Below are 15,849 nucleotides of genomic sequence, written 5' to 3' on the forward strand. Positions count from 1 at the left end.
TAAAAAGATATATTTATAGTTGAATCACATAGAAAAATGTATACATGGTACAATTATTAATATGAAAAAAAAAAAAATCACAAAGCTAAATGACAAGGTACCTATTGACATGATTCATGAACATATGAAATTTCTTAATTTTAAAATCCCTATTACAAAATTTTTGTTAAGCATAGGGAAAACAATATTGAATATTTAATTTAAGTTCCATGTCTTTAAACGGTTACCCTTTAATGTTGATATTTTACAATATAGTGAAAGGTAGGAGCAATTGAGTAGTAAAAAAACATGACTCGCAATTGAATGTGTACGGAGCAATTTGATGTATTGGTGACCAAACAACTATTGAGGGTATATATTTTAAAATATTTAAGCGTACATTAGAAGTGGTAAACAGCATTTTACGGTACTTTGACTCAAATATGTACCCCTCGTAATAACCATATTGGATGGCATATGTACCTATATAATCCTTGTGACTCATTTTGTAAGCAGTAATAATTAAATAAATGATAAAATACTATTTTTTGGTCTCTAAATTTTGTCAAAATTTTGTTTTTCATTCTTAAAATTTAAAATGTTTGTTTTTTCATTCCTGAACTATTGGAAAGTTTTTTTTTTTTTTTTTATCACTAAATTATTGAAAATATTTTACCTTTTGTCTTTAAACTTTACCAAAAGTTTGTTTTCTAGGGAATAGTCACGAAATTCTCAAATCTATGAGATGCAAAATAGAGAAAAACAAAATACGCACCAAAAGAAAACAATCGCACAGGACATATTTACGTGATTCGGCAATTTGCTTACGTTCATAGAGTTACAATGATTTCACTATTCACGTTGAAAAATATAAGATGTGATAGTACAATTTTTCTCTAACTCAAAAAACAACAGACCAAAACTCTAATCTCCAAAAAACAGTTTTTTCTATCCTGCACACAGGATTTTCAATGGGCTAAAAAACGGGCCAAATTTTTTTTTTTTTCCCGACTAGGGCCTTTTGGCCCAAGCCTCTGCTCCATGGACTAAGCCTTAGAAAAAAATCTCATTAGAGACTATAGCGCTTTTATATCAAGTCGAGTCGTAATCTAGATCAAACACAACTAGGCTTCAAAAAGCCAACATGTTTTTTGTCCCTAAATTGTTAAATTTTTATTTTATTTTATTTTTATCCCTACTTTTGTCTCTAAACTATTAAAAATACTTTTACAGTAGACATAACAACATGTGGTTTTTTGATGCCATAAAAGGTTGATAAAAATGTGGTAGTTTAACAGTGTAGAATTAGAAGTGTAGAACTAAGTGCATTTGCAATTTCCAAATTTTGGTTGCCCCTTTTTGTCTCTAATACCAGTCTCTAAGAGCATCAATATCTAGAGTTGTAAAACTTTGGATATGCCAAAATTTTTCATCAAACCCCATAAAACTCGCATTATCATGACTTGCAATTCTAAAAAAATTTACAATTGTGCTACAGTATCATCCTAAATTTAGGATGGTACAGTAGCAATGTTCCAAATCTGATATAATATTTCTTATTCCCTTCAAAAATATCTTCCTCTTTCTCTCTCTTCAGTGTCTCATCTCCTCTTTCTCTCTCTCCAAAATGTTCCAAGCCTCTCTCTCTCTCTCTCTCTCTCTCTCTCTCTCTCTCTCTCTCTCTCTCTCTCTCTCTCTCTCTCTCTCTCTCTCTCTCTCTCTCAGCAGTGGTTTTTTCTTGGTGTGGGAGTGGACCGGCATGGGTAGGGTGGTGGCGTGGGCGTGGGTCGTGGGTCAAGCAACGTAATCAATTGGTGTTAATCGGCGATGGGTTTGCTAATCGGCTGCCAGTGGCGGCTCCAGTAATTTCTTTCAAGGTAGTCATTAAAAAACTTAAATTTAATGAAATTTTAAAAAAAAATTGAATATATTGACATTGCAAAAAAAAAAATCACACACAAATACATAAAGTTTTAATATTTCTGTTCACAAGTTTTCATATTTTGAAATTGTTATATGATAGTTTCATCATCAATGCTATCAGTTACATCGTTTTCAATTAAGACAACCAAGCAATCATTAAACTACTAATTTCCCATTCAATTACCAACATATTACCTAAATAAGTAATAATATAAAAATATATTAAAAAAAAGTAACAATATAAACAAAATGCATTTTAAAAAAAATTTATCACATAAATCCAAAAAATTCGACTAAAAACTAAAGAAAGCACTAACAAACTAGCTATTTGAAAAATGTGCATTTTTTTTAAATAGCGATATTAAAATATGTTGTTTAAAAATAAAATTTTAAAAATCACAATTAAATGTTTGATTGTCGTTTTTAAGCTAATTTTTTTGTTTGGGCAATTTTTGAGAAGTGCCACATCCAACATTTTTGTAACACTTTTACAATAAAGTCTAGATAGTAAGATTTTACCTGTTCAAATTTGAATTTACCATTGAAATGATTTTTTTGTCCACTAGTAACAACCTGGGACTTTGCATTTATTATGAAAGTGTTGTGTGAAAATGTTGTGAACATAGCATTTTTGGTAATTTTTTTGTTCAACATTCAACAAACTAACATTTTGAAGAGGTTGAATTGTATTTTTAATGGGCTCAAATTTTTATTTAGGGTGGTCACTTTTTTTTTTTAGGGTGGTCAATGACTCACATTAATTTAAAAGATATTTTTTTAAAAGATTTTTTTTTTTTTTTAAATCCAAATTAAGGTGGTCACATGACCACACTAAGTCACACTTGGCCTTGCCCTTGTCGGGGGCGTGGGTTTTGGTTGAGTTAATTTGGTGATGGGTTTGCTAATCGGCGACATGGGTTGCTAATCGGTAGCATAGGTTTAGTTGAGTTAATTTGGTGATGGGTTTGCTAATCGACGGCGTGGGTTTTGGTTGAGTTGTGGTGGTGGCTGAGTTTTCTTTTTATTTTTTATTTTCTGGTGGTTGTGGGTTTGATGGTTGCGGGTGTGGGTGTGGGTGGGTTTATGACTAATGTGGTGGTGGAGGGCAACCCTGGTGGTGGGTGATTGGTGGTGGTGGAGGTGGGGTCTGCTGTGTTGGTTATGGGGGTGGGTTTCATTGCGTTTGTTGTTGTGTTGTGGGTCAGGTTCGTGGTGGTGGAGTGTTGCTGTGGTGGTGGGGATGGTTGATTGATGGTGGTGGTGGCTGATGTGGGTTCGCAGTGAGGTGGTGGCAGTGGCAGTGGCGGTGGCATGGTTCTGGTGTGGTGGTGGCAGTGCATTGTTGTGTTTGTTTGGTGGTTTTTTCAATGGGTTGTTGTGGCGGTGCTGGGGTTCTAGTGTGGTGGAGCCGTGGTGTTGGCATGGTGGTGGCATTGTAGTGGTTGTTGGTTGCTTTAAGGAAGAGAGACAGAGAGAAATAGTAAAAAAATAAAAAAAAATATTTAAATAAAATGGCAAAAAAAAAAAAAAAAAAAAGAGTTTGTGATGTTGGGTGTGTTGTAAAGTGGTATGGTATAATAGATAAAGTAGCTTTTGAGATGATAAAATGAGATAATTTTTAGAAACTAAGTGCTAATGCTCTAAAGATATGATAGTCTTCCAAAATTTCTATTTTTCAAATTATTGGAATACTACGACTTTGCTAAATAAGTTCTCTTTGATTTGTTATTTCCTTCACCAACAGCTCACTCTTTTTATAGTACAAAAAAGAATAGAGGAAGAATATTTAAATGAAATAGAACCCCAAAAAAAAAAGAGTAGTTTATGAGTTTCTAGCAAAACTTTTGTTAGAAATTTGTTGAGTTCTTTGTGAATGTGCCAATTATCATTTTGCAAAGCTAGTTAAAGAGATTCCATTTTATCCACGCATATGCCCTAGGCTAGAGACTATTTTTTGTTTTTTACTACTTTTTATTTATTTTTTTTTTTTTTTTTGGTTTCCATCTTTCTACATAGTTACTACTTCATCACAAGCCATATGTGACCAACCAAAAAGATTTATTTTTAAATGAATAGATGTAAATAATATATCTTATATAAAATTTCCTGCTTCCAATCTTTCCATAGTCAAATTGTTACAGCCATTATCAACTAACACATTTGAGACTAGACATGGCAAAATGAGTTAGAATTTTCTGACCCAACCCGACCTAAAAAATACCTGACCTGAACCCGATTTTTTTTACTTCAAGTAAAAACAAGTTGACCCGTGACTCGACCCCTGTTTTTTATAGGTCAACTCAACCTAACCCGTGATCCAAACTATTTTTTAAAACTTTTTTTTTGGGTAAAAAAAATTATAAAATTAAAACAATATTGGTTTAATTGTTTGTTGTGAGCTTTAAAGAAACTATTGAGACATTTACATAAATGCATGCTAATGAATTGAAAGATGAATGGTTAAGCATTTTGTAATGAGTAAAGATTTTTAGATATTAAATAAGAAAGTGCATGCCAAGATAATCTGGTTATAGTAGAGTTAAAAACGTAAATTTAAAATTGTAGACATGTATGAGAAACATTCATAAGTGTGAAAATAGTGAAGCTAAAGTATCAAATTAGCACAAATTATGAATGCTTAGACTTATTTTTTTTAACAATTTATGTCCAAAATATATAAACGGCTTTTTAAAATAAATTATGATATTTCTTAGAGCATGTGTTGCTAACAATGATATGATATTCATAAAAGAGACCATGTATAAATAAGTAAACAATCAAATTTTAATGTATATTCTCAAATTAAAACAAAGTGTCAACCACAATTAATAATAGATTATAAAATTAATTTTCAAGATCTTGAGTCCTATAGTCACAGGTTTTAGGCCACACTAGAAAGCGTGGCCTAAAAAAACGCGGCTATAGGCTATAGCCACGTTTTTTTGACATATAGCCACGTTTTAAAAACGCAGCCATAGAACCTTTTTTTTGTAGTGAGATTGTAAATTTCTTATATGTTTTTATTCTTTGTCAAATGAATTATCCAATAAGTCATTTGTAATTTTGTTTTATATTTTGGGATGTTGATATTGTGTAGAAATAAAACTTGTTTACTTATTTTTGTGTTATTTTGTTTTGGTTAGCAATGTTGGGATTTGTATAATTTTAAAATTGTTTAATAAGTATTAATAAGTTTAACTGAGTTCCTTCTTGATAGAAGTGGTAAATTCAAAATAATACATTTTACATCAAGTAATTTGTTTCATAACTTTTCAAATGGCAAATACATGTTTTTTTCCTTATATTTAAAAAAATAAAAAAATAAAAAAAATTCATGTGAAAAATACGGGTCAACCCGACCCAACCCACAACCCGATTGACCCAAGCCCTTTTTAACCCGCTTAAAATGACCCGCTTTTGACCCACAACACATTTAACCCACAATCCAATTGACCTGATCTGACCCACCGTTCCCCGCTCGTTTGCCATGTCTATTTGAGACTCTGTATAGTAGAACCAAAGTACAAACTTAATAGCCTACCCCAAAATGTTTTCTTTTCTCACTAATAATGCTCTCTTTACCCTCCATTTTCTAATCTTCTCAACCTCTGTCGACAGTATTTATGGTGTTTTCTTTAAAAAGTTCAACAAGCCTTTATGGAGAAGAGGAGCCACCTCCACTTCTAGCTATTTGCATGACACCCTTACTGGCAAAAGCCCAACTGCTGTGAGAATTGCTAGATTACCAAATAGTACCTTTAAGAACTTCACAAATACAATGACAGCTGATGACCCATTAACCCAAGGGCCCAAGCTCACAACAAAGCTTGTTGGAAGAGCCTAAGGGATTTATGTCATGGCTGCAAAAAATGATGTTGCATTGCTTACAGTTTTGAAAGTTTCATTTTTAGAGGGTAAGTGTCGACACACCCAAAAATCGGATTATTAAGTATAATCGCACATTAGGTCCTTAGCAACATGACTCTTTGTAAGCATGCATTTCTAGGGTGAGGTGTGTGTATGTGAGTCCATTTTTCTTATTTTTATTTTGGGAGTCTCCACCAACCATTGGTTTTGTATTAAGTGTGATTGGTCACCTATGAGTTTAATTCCTTTTAAGTAACCTAATTAACTAAACCAATTTTAAGGTTTATTAATTACGATAAACCAAAAGTCTCGAACTAAAGATCTTGGAGTCGGAAGTTCAATTACGTGTGGAAAAGGTGTAAGGCACCCCACACTATCTATCCAAAGGATAGTACCCCATTTTATTAATTTATTTCTAACGTTAACTTTTTAGTGAAGAAATAAGATACTTGGCATTTTGGTTTTTGGAAAAATGTTTTGTACACACACACGCACACACATATACACATACATAGCATGTGATGAGGATTTACCACATTGCAAGAAATAAGGCGAAACTACACTATTGGTCCTCAAAGTTTATGTGCACAATTGGTTTATGTACACTATAAGTGATTTAATAGAAATCAGTTTTCTTTCATTGATCTCTTTCCTATTATGAGTTGGCCAAGTCAATGTATATTGGTTAGCAAACATTTCTATACATTAGAATCTTTAAAACTATCCTTTGAATACTTTTCTTATTAAACCATTTCACCTGCCAAATGTTTTTCCAAAGGTTTAACTTAGTAATATACAAATCTGTTACTTACAATAGATTTAATTGGTCAAAGCAATAAAAGGAAATTTATTGCAAACAATTCATCTAATTTTTAATGGATGTACCCTTTACTATATGAGATTAAATTCTATAAGGATGTAGTGTAAAATTAAGGTTTACCTCTCTAATCCTAACTTGCTACATCATTATAATACATATTATAGAATAGACACAACCACACAATCAATTATAATATCCATTTGAAAATCCTACTTAATTGTAAGTTTATTGAGATGCTACTATGTGTGGTAAGATGTTTTGGGTTTTAAGTAAAGAGATGTGCTATGTCCACAACATTTTTACAACAAATCATAGGTGGTTAGTTGTTATTAGTTCAAATTTGAACCTAACACTAAAATTACTTTTTTGCCATAACAATAACAACCAGTAATAACCTGTCACTTAGGATTTATTGTAAAAATGTTGTAGACATATTATTTCTCTTAAGTAAAAGACTGATGTGGCAATCTCTAAGGGCACGTTTAGTAAATTGTAATAGTCATTGTAATGTAATAGTTATTCTTATGATTTAACTATTCAATAGTTTGGTTATGTTTTTATTACAGGAAATGGTCATTCCTTATGAATAGCTATTCTTTAAAATGAGAAATAATTATTTCTCTCTAAAAGGGTTGTAATAGTTATTCTTTAGTAGATGTAATAATTTCTAATATTAATATATTTCCAAATAAATAAACTTTTCATATCCACCTAACAATTATGGAAATAAAAAATCATCAAAAAAATAACTCATCTCTCTAAAATTTAAAATAAATTATTTTCTAGGAATTATAATTGTATGAATGAGATATTTCCTAAAATAGATCATAAGTTTTATTCTAATGTTACAACTCACAACCAAACTAATGAATATGTTTAGTTATTCAATTACAACATATTTTATTCCCGGTAATAAAGATTATCATTCCTGTTGTAATCCACATTCAGTGTACCAAACATACCCTTAGTGGATGATGTAAAACATGAATTTTATACCACATTCTTACCAAATTCGGATTGCTATTATATATATATAGACCAATGGGTAATATTTTAAGATGACCAAGTTTTATTTTGATATAAATATAGCAAGAGTAAAAAAATAAGGGATTTACTAACGTGTGCCCTTAGAACATATAGTATGTGGGTACCTAAGGCATGCTTGCCAACGTCCTAGGCATGCTTGGCAATGTCTTTGGCCGACCTCGGCATGCTTTGCAACGACCTAGGCATCCCACATCAAAGAGAAATCCCCCCACTTTCTACCTTATAAGCTTTGAAGCGAAGGAGTAGTGTACCACTACTTCTTTAAAGAAATAGTGGTACACTACTTCTTCGCTTCAAAGCCTATAAGGTAGAAAGTGGAGGGGTTTCTCTTTGATGTGGGACGCCTAGGACATTGCAAAGCATGCCGAGGTCGGCTAAGGACGTTGCCAAACATGCCTTAGGTACCCAAAATAAAAGGATCAAGAAATAGTGGTACACTATTCCTTCGCTTCAAAGCTTATGAGGTAGAAAGTGGGGGGATTTCTCTTCAATGTGGGACGCTTAGGACATTGCAAAGCATGCCGAGGTCAGCCAAGGACGTTGCCAAGCATGCCTTAGGTACCCACAATAAAAGGATCCCAAGCATGCCTTAGGTACCCACAATAAAAAAGATCCTTTTATTGTGGGTACCTAAGGCATGCTTGGCAACGTCCTAGGCATGCTTGGCAACATCCTTGGCCAACCTCGACATGCTTTGCAACGTCCTAGGCGTCCCACATCGAAGAGAAATCCCCCCATTTTCTACCTCATAAACTTTGAAGCGAAGGAGTAGTGTACCACTATTTCTTTAAAGAAGTAGTGGTACACTACTCCTTCGCTTCAAAGTTTATGAGGTAGAAAGTGGGGGGATTTCTCTTTGATGTGGGACGCCTAGGACGTTGCAAAGTATGCCTTAGGTCAGCCAAGGACATTGCCAAGCATGCCTTAGGTACCCACATAGTAGTAATCTATTTTATGAATCTTTTTATAGAAAAACGAAAAAGTAATTTACTACTTTGATAGCTTTTTCAATTTTTCAAAAATACTTTCTCAAAATGGATGATTAATGTATGCCCTAAGGGCACACATTAACCAAACCCAAAACATAATGTGGTCAAATTTTCCCCCCTTGACCCTTGTGCACGGCAACTAATTTCCAAAACCTTTGCTCGGTCATTTTTAACTTCTTTTGAGAATGTATGTGTTTTTAACACATTATATTTCTAGGTAAAATGAAATACTATTGAGAGAGTTTCTAATCCTACTAGTTGTGTAGCCTTGTAAAAAAAAATTAGCAAGATAGTTAGGTTGTTGTATCCCGGAACAACACGTATAATTACTTGTTTACTAAATTGAAAATTCTGTAAACAACGTGTATGGTCTTAAAAAAGTGACATGGTCCACATCTCAACTTCACTACCTAAAAACTTATGAATTGATGGTAATTGTTTAAGCCCCAACATGGTAATATAATTCTAATTTTATTTATATTGCAAGGTCAAATATAATTTACGTGAAATGTAATATAATTCTACAACAGATTCTCTTTCTTCATCCATCCACTCTCTTTCTTCATCCTCAGGATAAGTAAAAAAAAAAAAAAAACTAATTGCAAAATGAATAATGTTAGTGTAAATTTACACGGTTATTTTAGCAAATTTGTGAATTTACATAATTATACATTGACTGATGTGAGTCTTTTTTAGGAAAAACTACATAAGTTTTACACATTTTTTCTATTATATACACCCATTGAGTGTGTAGGCCAAGTAGCCGAGATGGTTACGAGGGTGACAATTCTTTTTTCTAGTCAGCCAACATCTTCAATCGTGCCAAAACGTATGAAAAGTTGGAAAATATTTTATAGCATAACAAAAAAATATTTTAAAAAAATAAACCCTTAGTAATCATAATTAAATTAAGGAGGCAGGTAATCTGGCACTTTCACATAGTAAAATAATAGTAATAATAATCACAAAAAAGAACTTTGGATTATATTATATCAGGTTGTGCAAGAAGAATATGGCCAAATAATTTTGCACCTTCCATACATCTCAATCATTAACGGCCAATTTGTCCAATTTGTTTGTTTATATCCATGAAGACACAGTTTACTCTTTTCACATTCCCATCTTTCTTTCTTTCTTTCTTTTTTCAATCATTTTACTCTCTCTCTCTCTCTCTCTCTCTCTCTCTCAGAGACAGATATAACAAAGGCCACAAGAATTTGTTTTGTGTTTCTGTTGTGAGGTGTAAGTCATGTGTTGCATGTGAAGAGCACCTAAAGTCTAAAACACCAAATCACCCCAGATCTATTACTTGGCTTATTATGCACCTTGTTTCACGGATTAATATATATATGTCATGTGTTTAACTTTTTTTTCCCTCTTTTAATTCTTTGGTTACCTTAAAAGGAAAAAAAGAAAAAAAGAAATGTAGAAAGATAGTAATTAGCGGAATATAAAATGAAGTATCTACCAAAAAAAAAAAAAAAAGGCACGAAGAAAGACAGTAAATGATGGAATATAAAATGAAGCATCTATAACAAGAAAGAGGAATTTAACAACAAAGATAAACATGAAGAGAAAAAACAACATTTATTTCTGTTTTTATTGCGTCTTAATTAAATTACAAATATATGGTAACTGGTAATTTTTCAAATAAGTTATTAATAGGTTGCCTAGTTTTATATATGATTTCAAACTCACAAGCAGGTGGATTTACTCTCTTTCTCTGTGTGTATATATAGATTCTGATCTCTGTCTCTGTCTCTGTCTTTCACTCTGTAACTCAGCCAAAACTAAACATGGGTTTTGTAACTCAGAGATTGTGTTCCATCCTTGTGACCTTCTTGGTGATTTTTTCACGTCTCTGTGTAGCAAACTCAGAACAATATCATAGCAACCATGTGAAGTCGAGGAAACAATTACAAGAAAAAACCTGTAATGTTTATGAAGGGACTTGGGTGTTTGACAATTCATACCCTCTATACAACTCTTCAGCTTGCCCTCATATCCGCAAGGAATTTGATTGCCAAAAGTATGGTCGACCTGATAGTCTCTACCTCAAATATAGATGGCAGCCCAAGGAATGTGACATACCCAGGTACTCTTTTTCTCTCTGTGCAGTGTGTGTGTTAGGTTGCTTTAAATTTTCTCTGCTTATTTGTCCATGGCTTATTGGAGTAGTGACATTACATGTCTTCCATGGAGAAAATGAGTTCAAATCCTGGTTTTGTCTTTAGGGTCACGATAACGAATACTCTTAGGACATTGGTTAACAATCTACTTTAAAAAAATTTTGACATATTTTTATGGAAAATGAAAAAAGCTGTCAAAACATTAATTACTTTTTTTTTTCTAATAAAAATTTTCTTTAAATAGATTATTAACTAATATCCTAACAGCATTCGTTAGCATCTCTCTTATTTTTAATGGGTTAGGGGGGAAAAGGATTTTAGGATTTTAAGGAAAAAGCCTGAAATATATTAACTTTAAAAAGTTAATCTGTGCCCTGCTAGGCATGTGATTGCACATACAAAGTATTTATCAATCTTCTAGTAATTGGCTGCTTTTTTAAAAAAAAAAATTTCTTAAATATTGTTAATTGCGATACTTTTTCATTTTATAATTGTATTTTTGTTCAATTTATTTTTTTAAGTAAAATAAATTATACTGAACCAACACTAAATTTTGATGACTCTTAGTCTTGGAAGTCATGCATTATCCTTACATGAGTTATCCTTATATGGCCTATTCTGATGGCGTCAAACTCACATTCAACTTTAGGGAGTTTATTAGAAACCATCGTTTATACTATTTTTCGAACTATTTTTCCTATGTGCTTGACCTTTCATCTAATAACTTGTCTGGAAAGATTCCCACAGAAGTAATGAGCCTAGGCGGATTGCTATATTTGAATTTGTCAAGAAATCATCTGGTCGGACCTATCCCACCAAGCATCGGTGAAATGGAAAATTTAGAAGTTCTTGATTTATCAAGGAACCACCTTTCATGCACTATGCCCACTGCCATGATAGATATTCCCTTCCTCATGGATTTCAACGTGTCATATAACAACTTGTCAGGGGAAATTTTACATACCGGCCAGTTTAGTACATTTCCAGACTCAAGCTATATAGGGAATCATCAACTCTGTGGGCCTCCACTTTCAAAGATATGCTCAAGCAATGAATCATTCGGAGATCCACATTGTAGCATTGAAGAAGGAGATGAAGAAAAGCAAGGCATTCAAAAAGAAGAGCAGTATGGCTTTGAAATAACTTCATTTTATTTAAGCATGGGACTTGGATTTATTGCAGGGTATTGTGGATTTTGGTGCTCTTTACTGATGAATAGATCTTGGAGGTGCACTTATTTCCGCTTCTTGGGCAACATGAATGACAAAATTTCTGGGATGGTACAAGGTAGCAGTTGGAGTAGCCAAATTGCAAAGGAAGTTTCAACACCAACAAACTCCCAAGTAAAGGGTCGTCAATATAATTCTGTTCAATACTCGCTTTTGCGAGTACCTTCTTTATGTCTCTTTAAGTATTAAAAGTGTCACCTTCTCAAAAAAAAAAAAAAAAGGTATTAAAAGTGTCTTCTTTATGTCTTTTGTCGAATAAACTGTAATATCTTGGATTCCTGGAATATGCTTCCAGTGCTTGCATTGTCATAACTTCTACTGTCAAATGAAGGTTATTTTAAATTCAAATTAGAATAATTTGCAGCAAACTACAACGGCGATGGCATTAACTCCGTTTCAAGAATCAAGGTAAATGCACCCTAAGTTTAGACAAATTTACATCATCTCTACTTTTATATATACTAAACCCAGACTCACGCAATGCGCGAGAATAAATAATTATTTGGTAATTGTAGTATAGTATACAATTTGTTCTCTAAAATTTATTGAAGATAATTTGTTCGACCAAAAAATTAAACAATTTCTAAAATTATTTTCCATCTTTTTATCTCTATCAATATATCATTATATTATTTTAGATGTGTTTGATTGATATTATTCATTTTTTAGGTGGTTCTTATTTTTCAAAATTATATTATAGTGCGCTATGTTTTCCTTTTTTTCTTTTTTCTTTTTCCTGTACATCTAAACTTTTAAATTTCAAATAAATTATTCAAATTCTTCATTCTCTTAACGGAGATTTTTATTATAATCAAAACTCATAACAAAATTACACTTGATATTACTTAATTGATAGGCACATTCAAATGCATAACCAAGATTGTGTTTTGATATAAACACAAATTATCACTCTTCCAATATAAGTAAATATTAACTCAAACAAAAATAAACCAAAGTAATGAGAGAGAGAGAGAGAGAGAGAGAGAGAGAGAGAGAGAGAGAGAGAAAAAAAAATTTTGAGTAGGAAAAATATGCATAGAATAGGAGAGAAAATGACAAAATTATAGTAAAAGATGAGAATATAAGAAAAGCCAAAATAAAGGAAGATAAAGTACTTCTTCATAGTTCTAATGATGATATTTGCATGTTGAATGTTGTTGATAAGATGATCAATATGGTCACCAGTGATCATTAAGACAATTTTGATGATTGATTTTCTGTGATGAGATAGAAGTTCTTTTCTAGAAAGTAGCAATTTTCTTATATCCCGATCTAAGTCAGATTTATAATAGGAGGCTGTATCATTATAAATTTGATGAAAAGAAAGAGATAAACGTAACTTAAGGATATGTATTATATGTATCTATTATCTAATGATTTTTTTCTTAATTAATACTAAGAAATAGTTTTTTTTAGAAGTCTTTTAGTTGTAGGACTAAATTTTATCAATGAGGGATAGAAATTTGACTAAAACAAAGAGGTGACATGCTGTATCAATTATCCAATGACTATCTTTTTCTCTTTTTTAATATATAGCATTGTGAATGAGACTAGTGAGGTAAACAAAAAGGCATATGTTTATGTTCTAAAAACTATCATTAAGAGAACACGTCATATGTAAAAACTTTCTAAAAAAAAGTATTAGAAACAAAAATGAACATTGGACCCATACAAAAAATGAAATGAACATTGGAAATTTTAACATTATAGAAATGAACGTTTGTATTTGTTGTGGGTTTTTAAATAAAACCCACTTAAGCTCTTTGAAAGATAATTAATTAATTACCACACAAAAATCCTACAAGGAAAAACTCACTGCAGCCCTAATACTATTCACTCCTTACAAATCGATTATCTAGTTCTGAATTACAGGTTTTTATTATTTTATTTTGAAGAGTTTAATTTTATCTTTTACTTCACCTTGAAGTAGTTTTGAAATGGAGGAGACCAAGACTTTGGCTTGGACTACAATAATAGTAAAAGTTACAATATGTGGTGAAACAACGACTTCTAGGACTCAACTTTTATTATACAGTACTAGACAATGCATCAATTAATTAAAATTTTTATATAAAAGAAATATATATTTTAAAAATACTATCAAAACTTTAGTGAGTGGCTTGAAATTTAATAATGTTTTATCTAAATCAAATTATCAAAATACAAACATATTTTGAGCTACTTTGCATAAGGATGGTGATATGTAATGTGTAAATTTTATTCTATAAAAATACAACATTATAATAGATGGTCAAAATAATTAAAATATATTTTCAATTTTATTTTAAAATTCTTCAAATTTTTTGAAATAAAAATTCAATTGGAGTAGAATTTTAAATTTCACCAAATTTAACTAATAGAGTTTTAAATTTCTTGAAACTTAATTGACAAACTTTTACATAAGAAACCATTTGTCTCATAAAGAAGATAAACAAGTATAGACGTATTTTTTGAGCCTACATGTGTGACAAACAAATACAAGATCTAGACATATACAATGTGGCCCAACAATTTTTTTTTTTTTTTTTTTTTTTTTGAGATAGGTAGATAGTGGGGAGGAAAAAGTGAGGTTCAATTCAAATCACAAACACGAAACATTGCAAAAGATTTCATTACCACTTAACTATCTTGTTTCCCACAACTTTTTTTTTAAACCTACATGAAAAGCGACTATTTATTTTTATTTGTTGGGAAAAAAAAAAAAAAAAAAAAAAAAGACAAAACGTTTAAACTAAGAAAAATGTGAAATAAAAAAATAATCAATAAGCCAATAATACTAATTGTTAAAAAAAGGGGGCTTTTTAAAAAAGCCAATGATTTATTGTGCATTGAATGCATGCCAAACCCGGCCCTATTAAGACGCGATACCCCCTTGTTATGGACCTTAAAGCATCCGTAGCAGATGTTGCAAAAATTATGTCATTTTACCACACCAAAGGCCTACTTTATTATTTTACCACATTATTTTACAACATCTCATTTATCAGATGTTTTATAATTTCATTCTATACATTAAAATAATATTTACTACACATTAAAATAACATTTACACTCATCAACACAATCAACAGCCATCTGCCAACAACCAACAGCCACCACCACACAACCACCACATCCTCCACAACCAAAAACACAACTCAAAGCAAACCCAAGAAAATCTAGCCAAATTCCACAACAAACAACCATAACCCCAACCCAAACAACCCATCAAATCCCAGCCAAATCTTTCACGACCCAAACAAATCCCAGCCAAACCCCAACCCAAACAAATCCAGCCAAATCCTCTGCCACCCATCAACTGCCTCAACCAATCACTGACCCAAAACCCCAACCCAACCAACCCATCAACAAACAAACTCAAGTATCCACCGGACCAAAATCCACAACGCTGCCACAACCAACCTCAACCCACAATGCCGCCGTCCCAAAACCTTGACCCATAGCCCATAGCCCACCAACACCAAATCGGAAGCCCCACCACCACCACCACCTCAACCACAAACCCCAACAAACCCACCGCGTCCACACCCTCACCCATACCCACTTCCAAACCCAAAACCTTCATAACCCAGACTCCAAACCCACCATCTTCATCGCCGTCATCGACATCGCCGACCCACACAACAGACCCACACCGACATCGCCGACCCATAGCCTAGCCCATCCGAACCCACCCACCTCCGTCGGAACCGAACCCATCAAACCACAGCCCAAAAAAAAAAAAAAAAAAAAAAAAACCATTGCTAGAGAGAGATCAACGTCGGCGTCGGCGTGGAAGTGATCGTCGGCATGGGTGTGGAAGAGCAGTGAGGATTGGGGTGAGAGAGGTGAGACTGACGGAGAGATGAGAGAGAAAGAGAAATAAA

The 15,849-nt window shown here is 32.5% G+C and overlaps 1 protein-coding gene across 2 annotated transcripts; it reads left to right on the top strand.

Annotated features, from left to right (window-relative positions):
* Positions 1-9,787: 9,787 nt before the first annotated feature.
* LOC126707029 (receptor-like protein EIX2) lies at positions 9,788-12,337 on the top strand. Of its 2 annotated transcripts, none has more exons than XR_007648788.1 (2): positions 9,788-10,720; positions 11,492-12,337. XR_007648788.1 is itself a non-coding variant. In XM_050406616.1 (2 exons), exons 1-2 carry the CDS (start codon positions 10,561-10,563, stop codon positions 12,170-12,172), a joined length of 831 nt encoding a protein of 276 aa, XP_050262573.1. In that variant the 5' UTR covers positions 10,076-10,560; the 3' UTR covers positions 12,173-12,337. The 2 variants fall into 2 exon arrangements, 1 of the variants encoding a protein (XP_050262573.1); XM_050406616.1 differs by having other exon boundaries at positions 10,076-10,720; positions 11,502-12,337.
* Positions 12,338-15,849: the final 3,512 nt, after the last annotated feature.

Source organism: Quercus robur, chromosome 11 (genome assembly GCF_932294415.1).
Source record: "Quercus robur chromosome 11, dhQueRobu3.1, whole genome shotgun sequence".
Lineage (NCBI taxonomy): Eukaryota > Viridiplantae > Streptophyta > Magnoliopsida > Fagales > Fagaceae > Quercus > Quercus robur.

What these genes read in the sequence shown, in the direction of transcription:
- LOC126707029 (XM_050406616.1), top strand. Translation starts at nt 10,561, where the DNA reads ATGTTTATGAAGGGACTTGGGTGTTTGACAATTCATACCCTCTATACA. An exon ending in AAGGAATGTGACATACCCAG is followed by an intron (nt 10,721 to 11,501) that starts GTACTCTTTTTC and finishes AGATTCCCACAG; the next exon opens with AAGTAATGAGCCTAGGCGGA.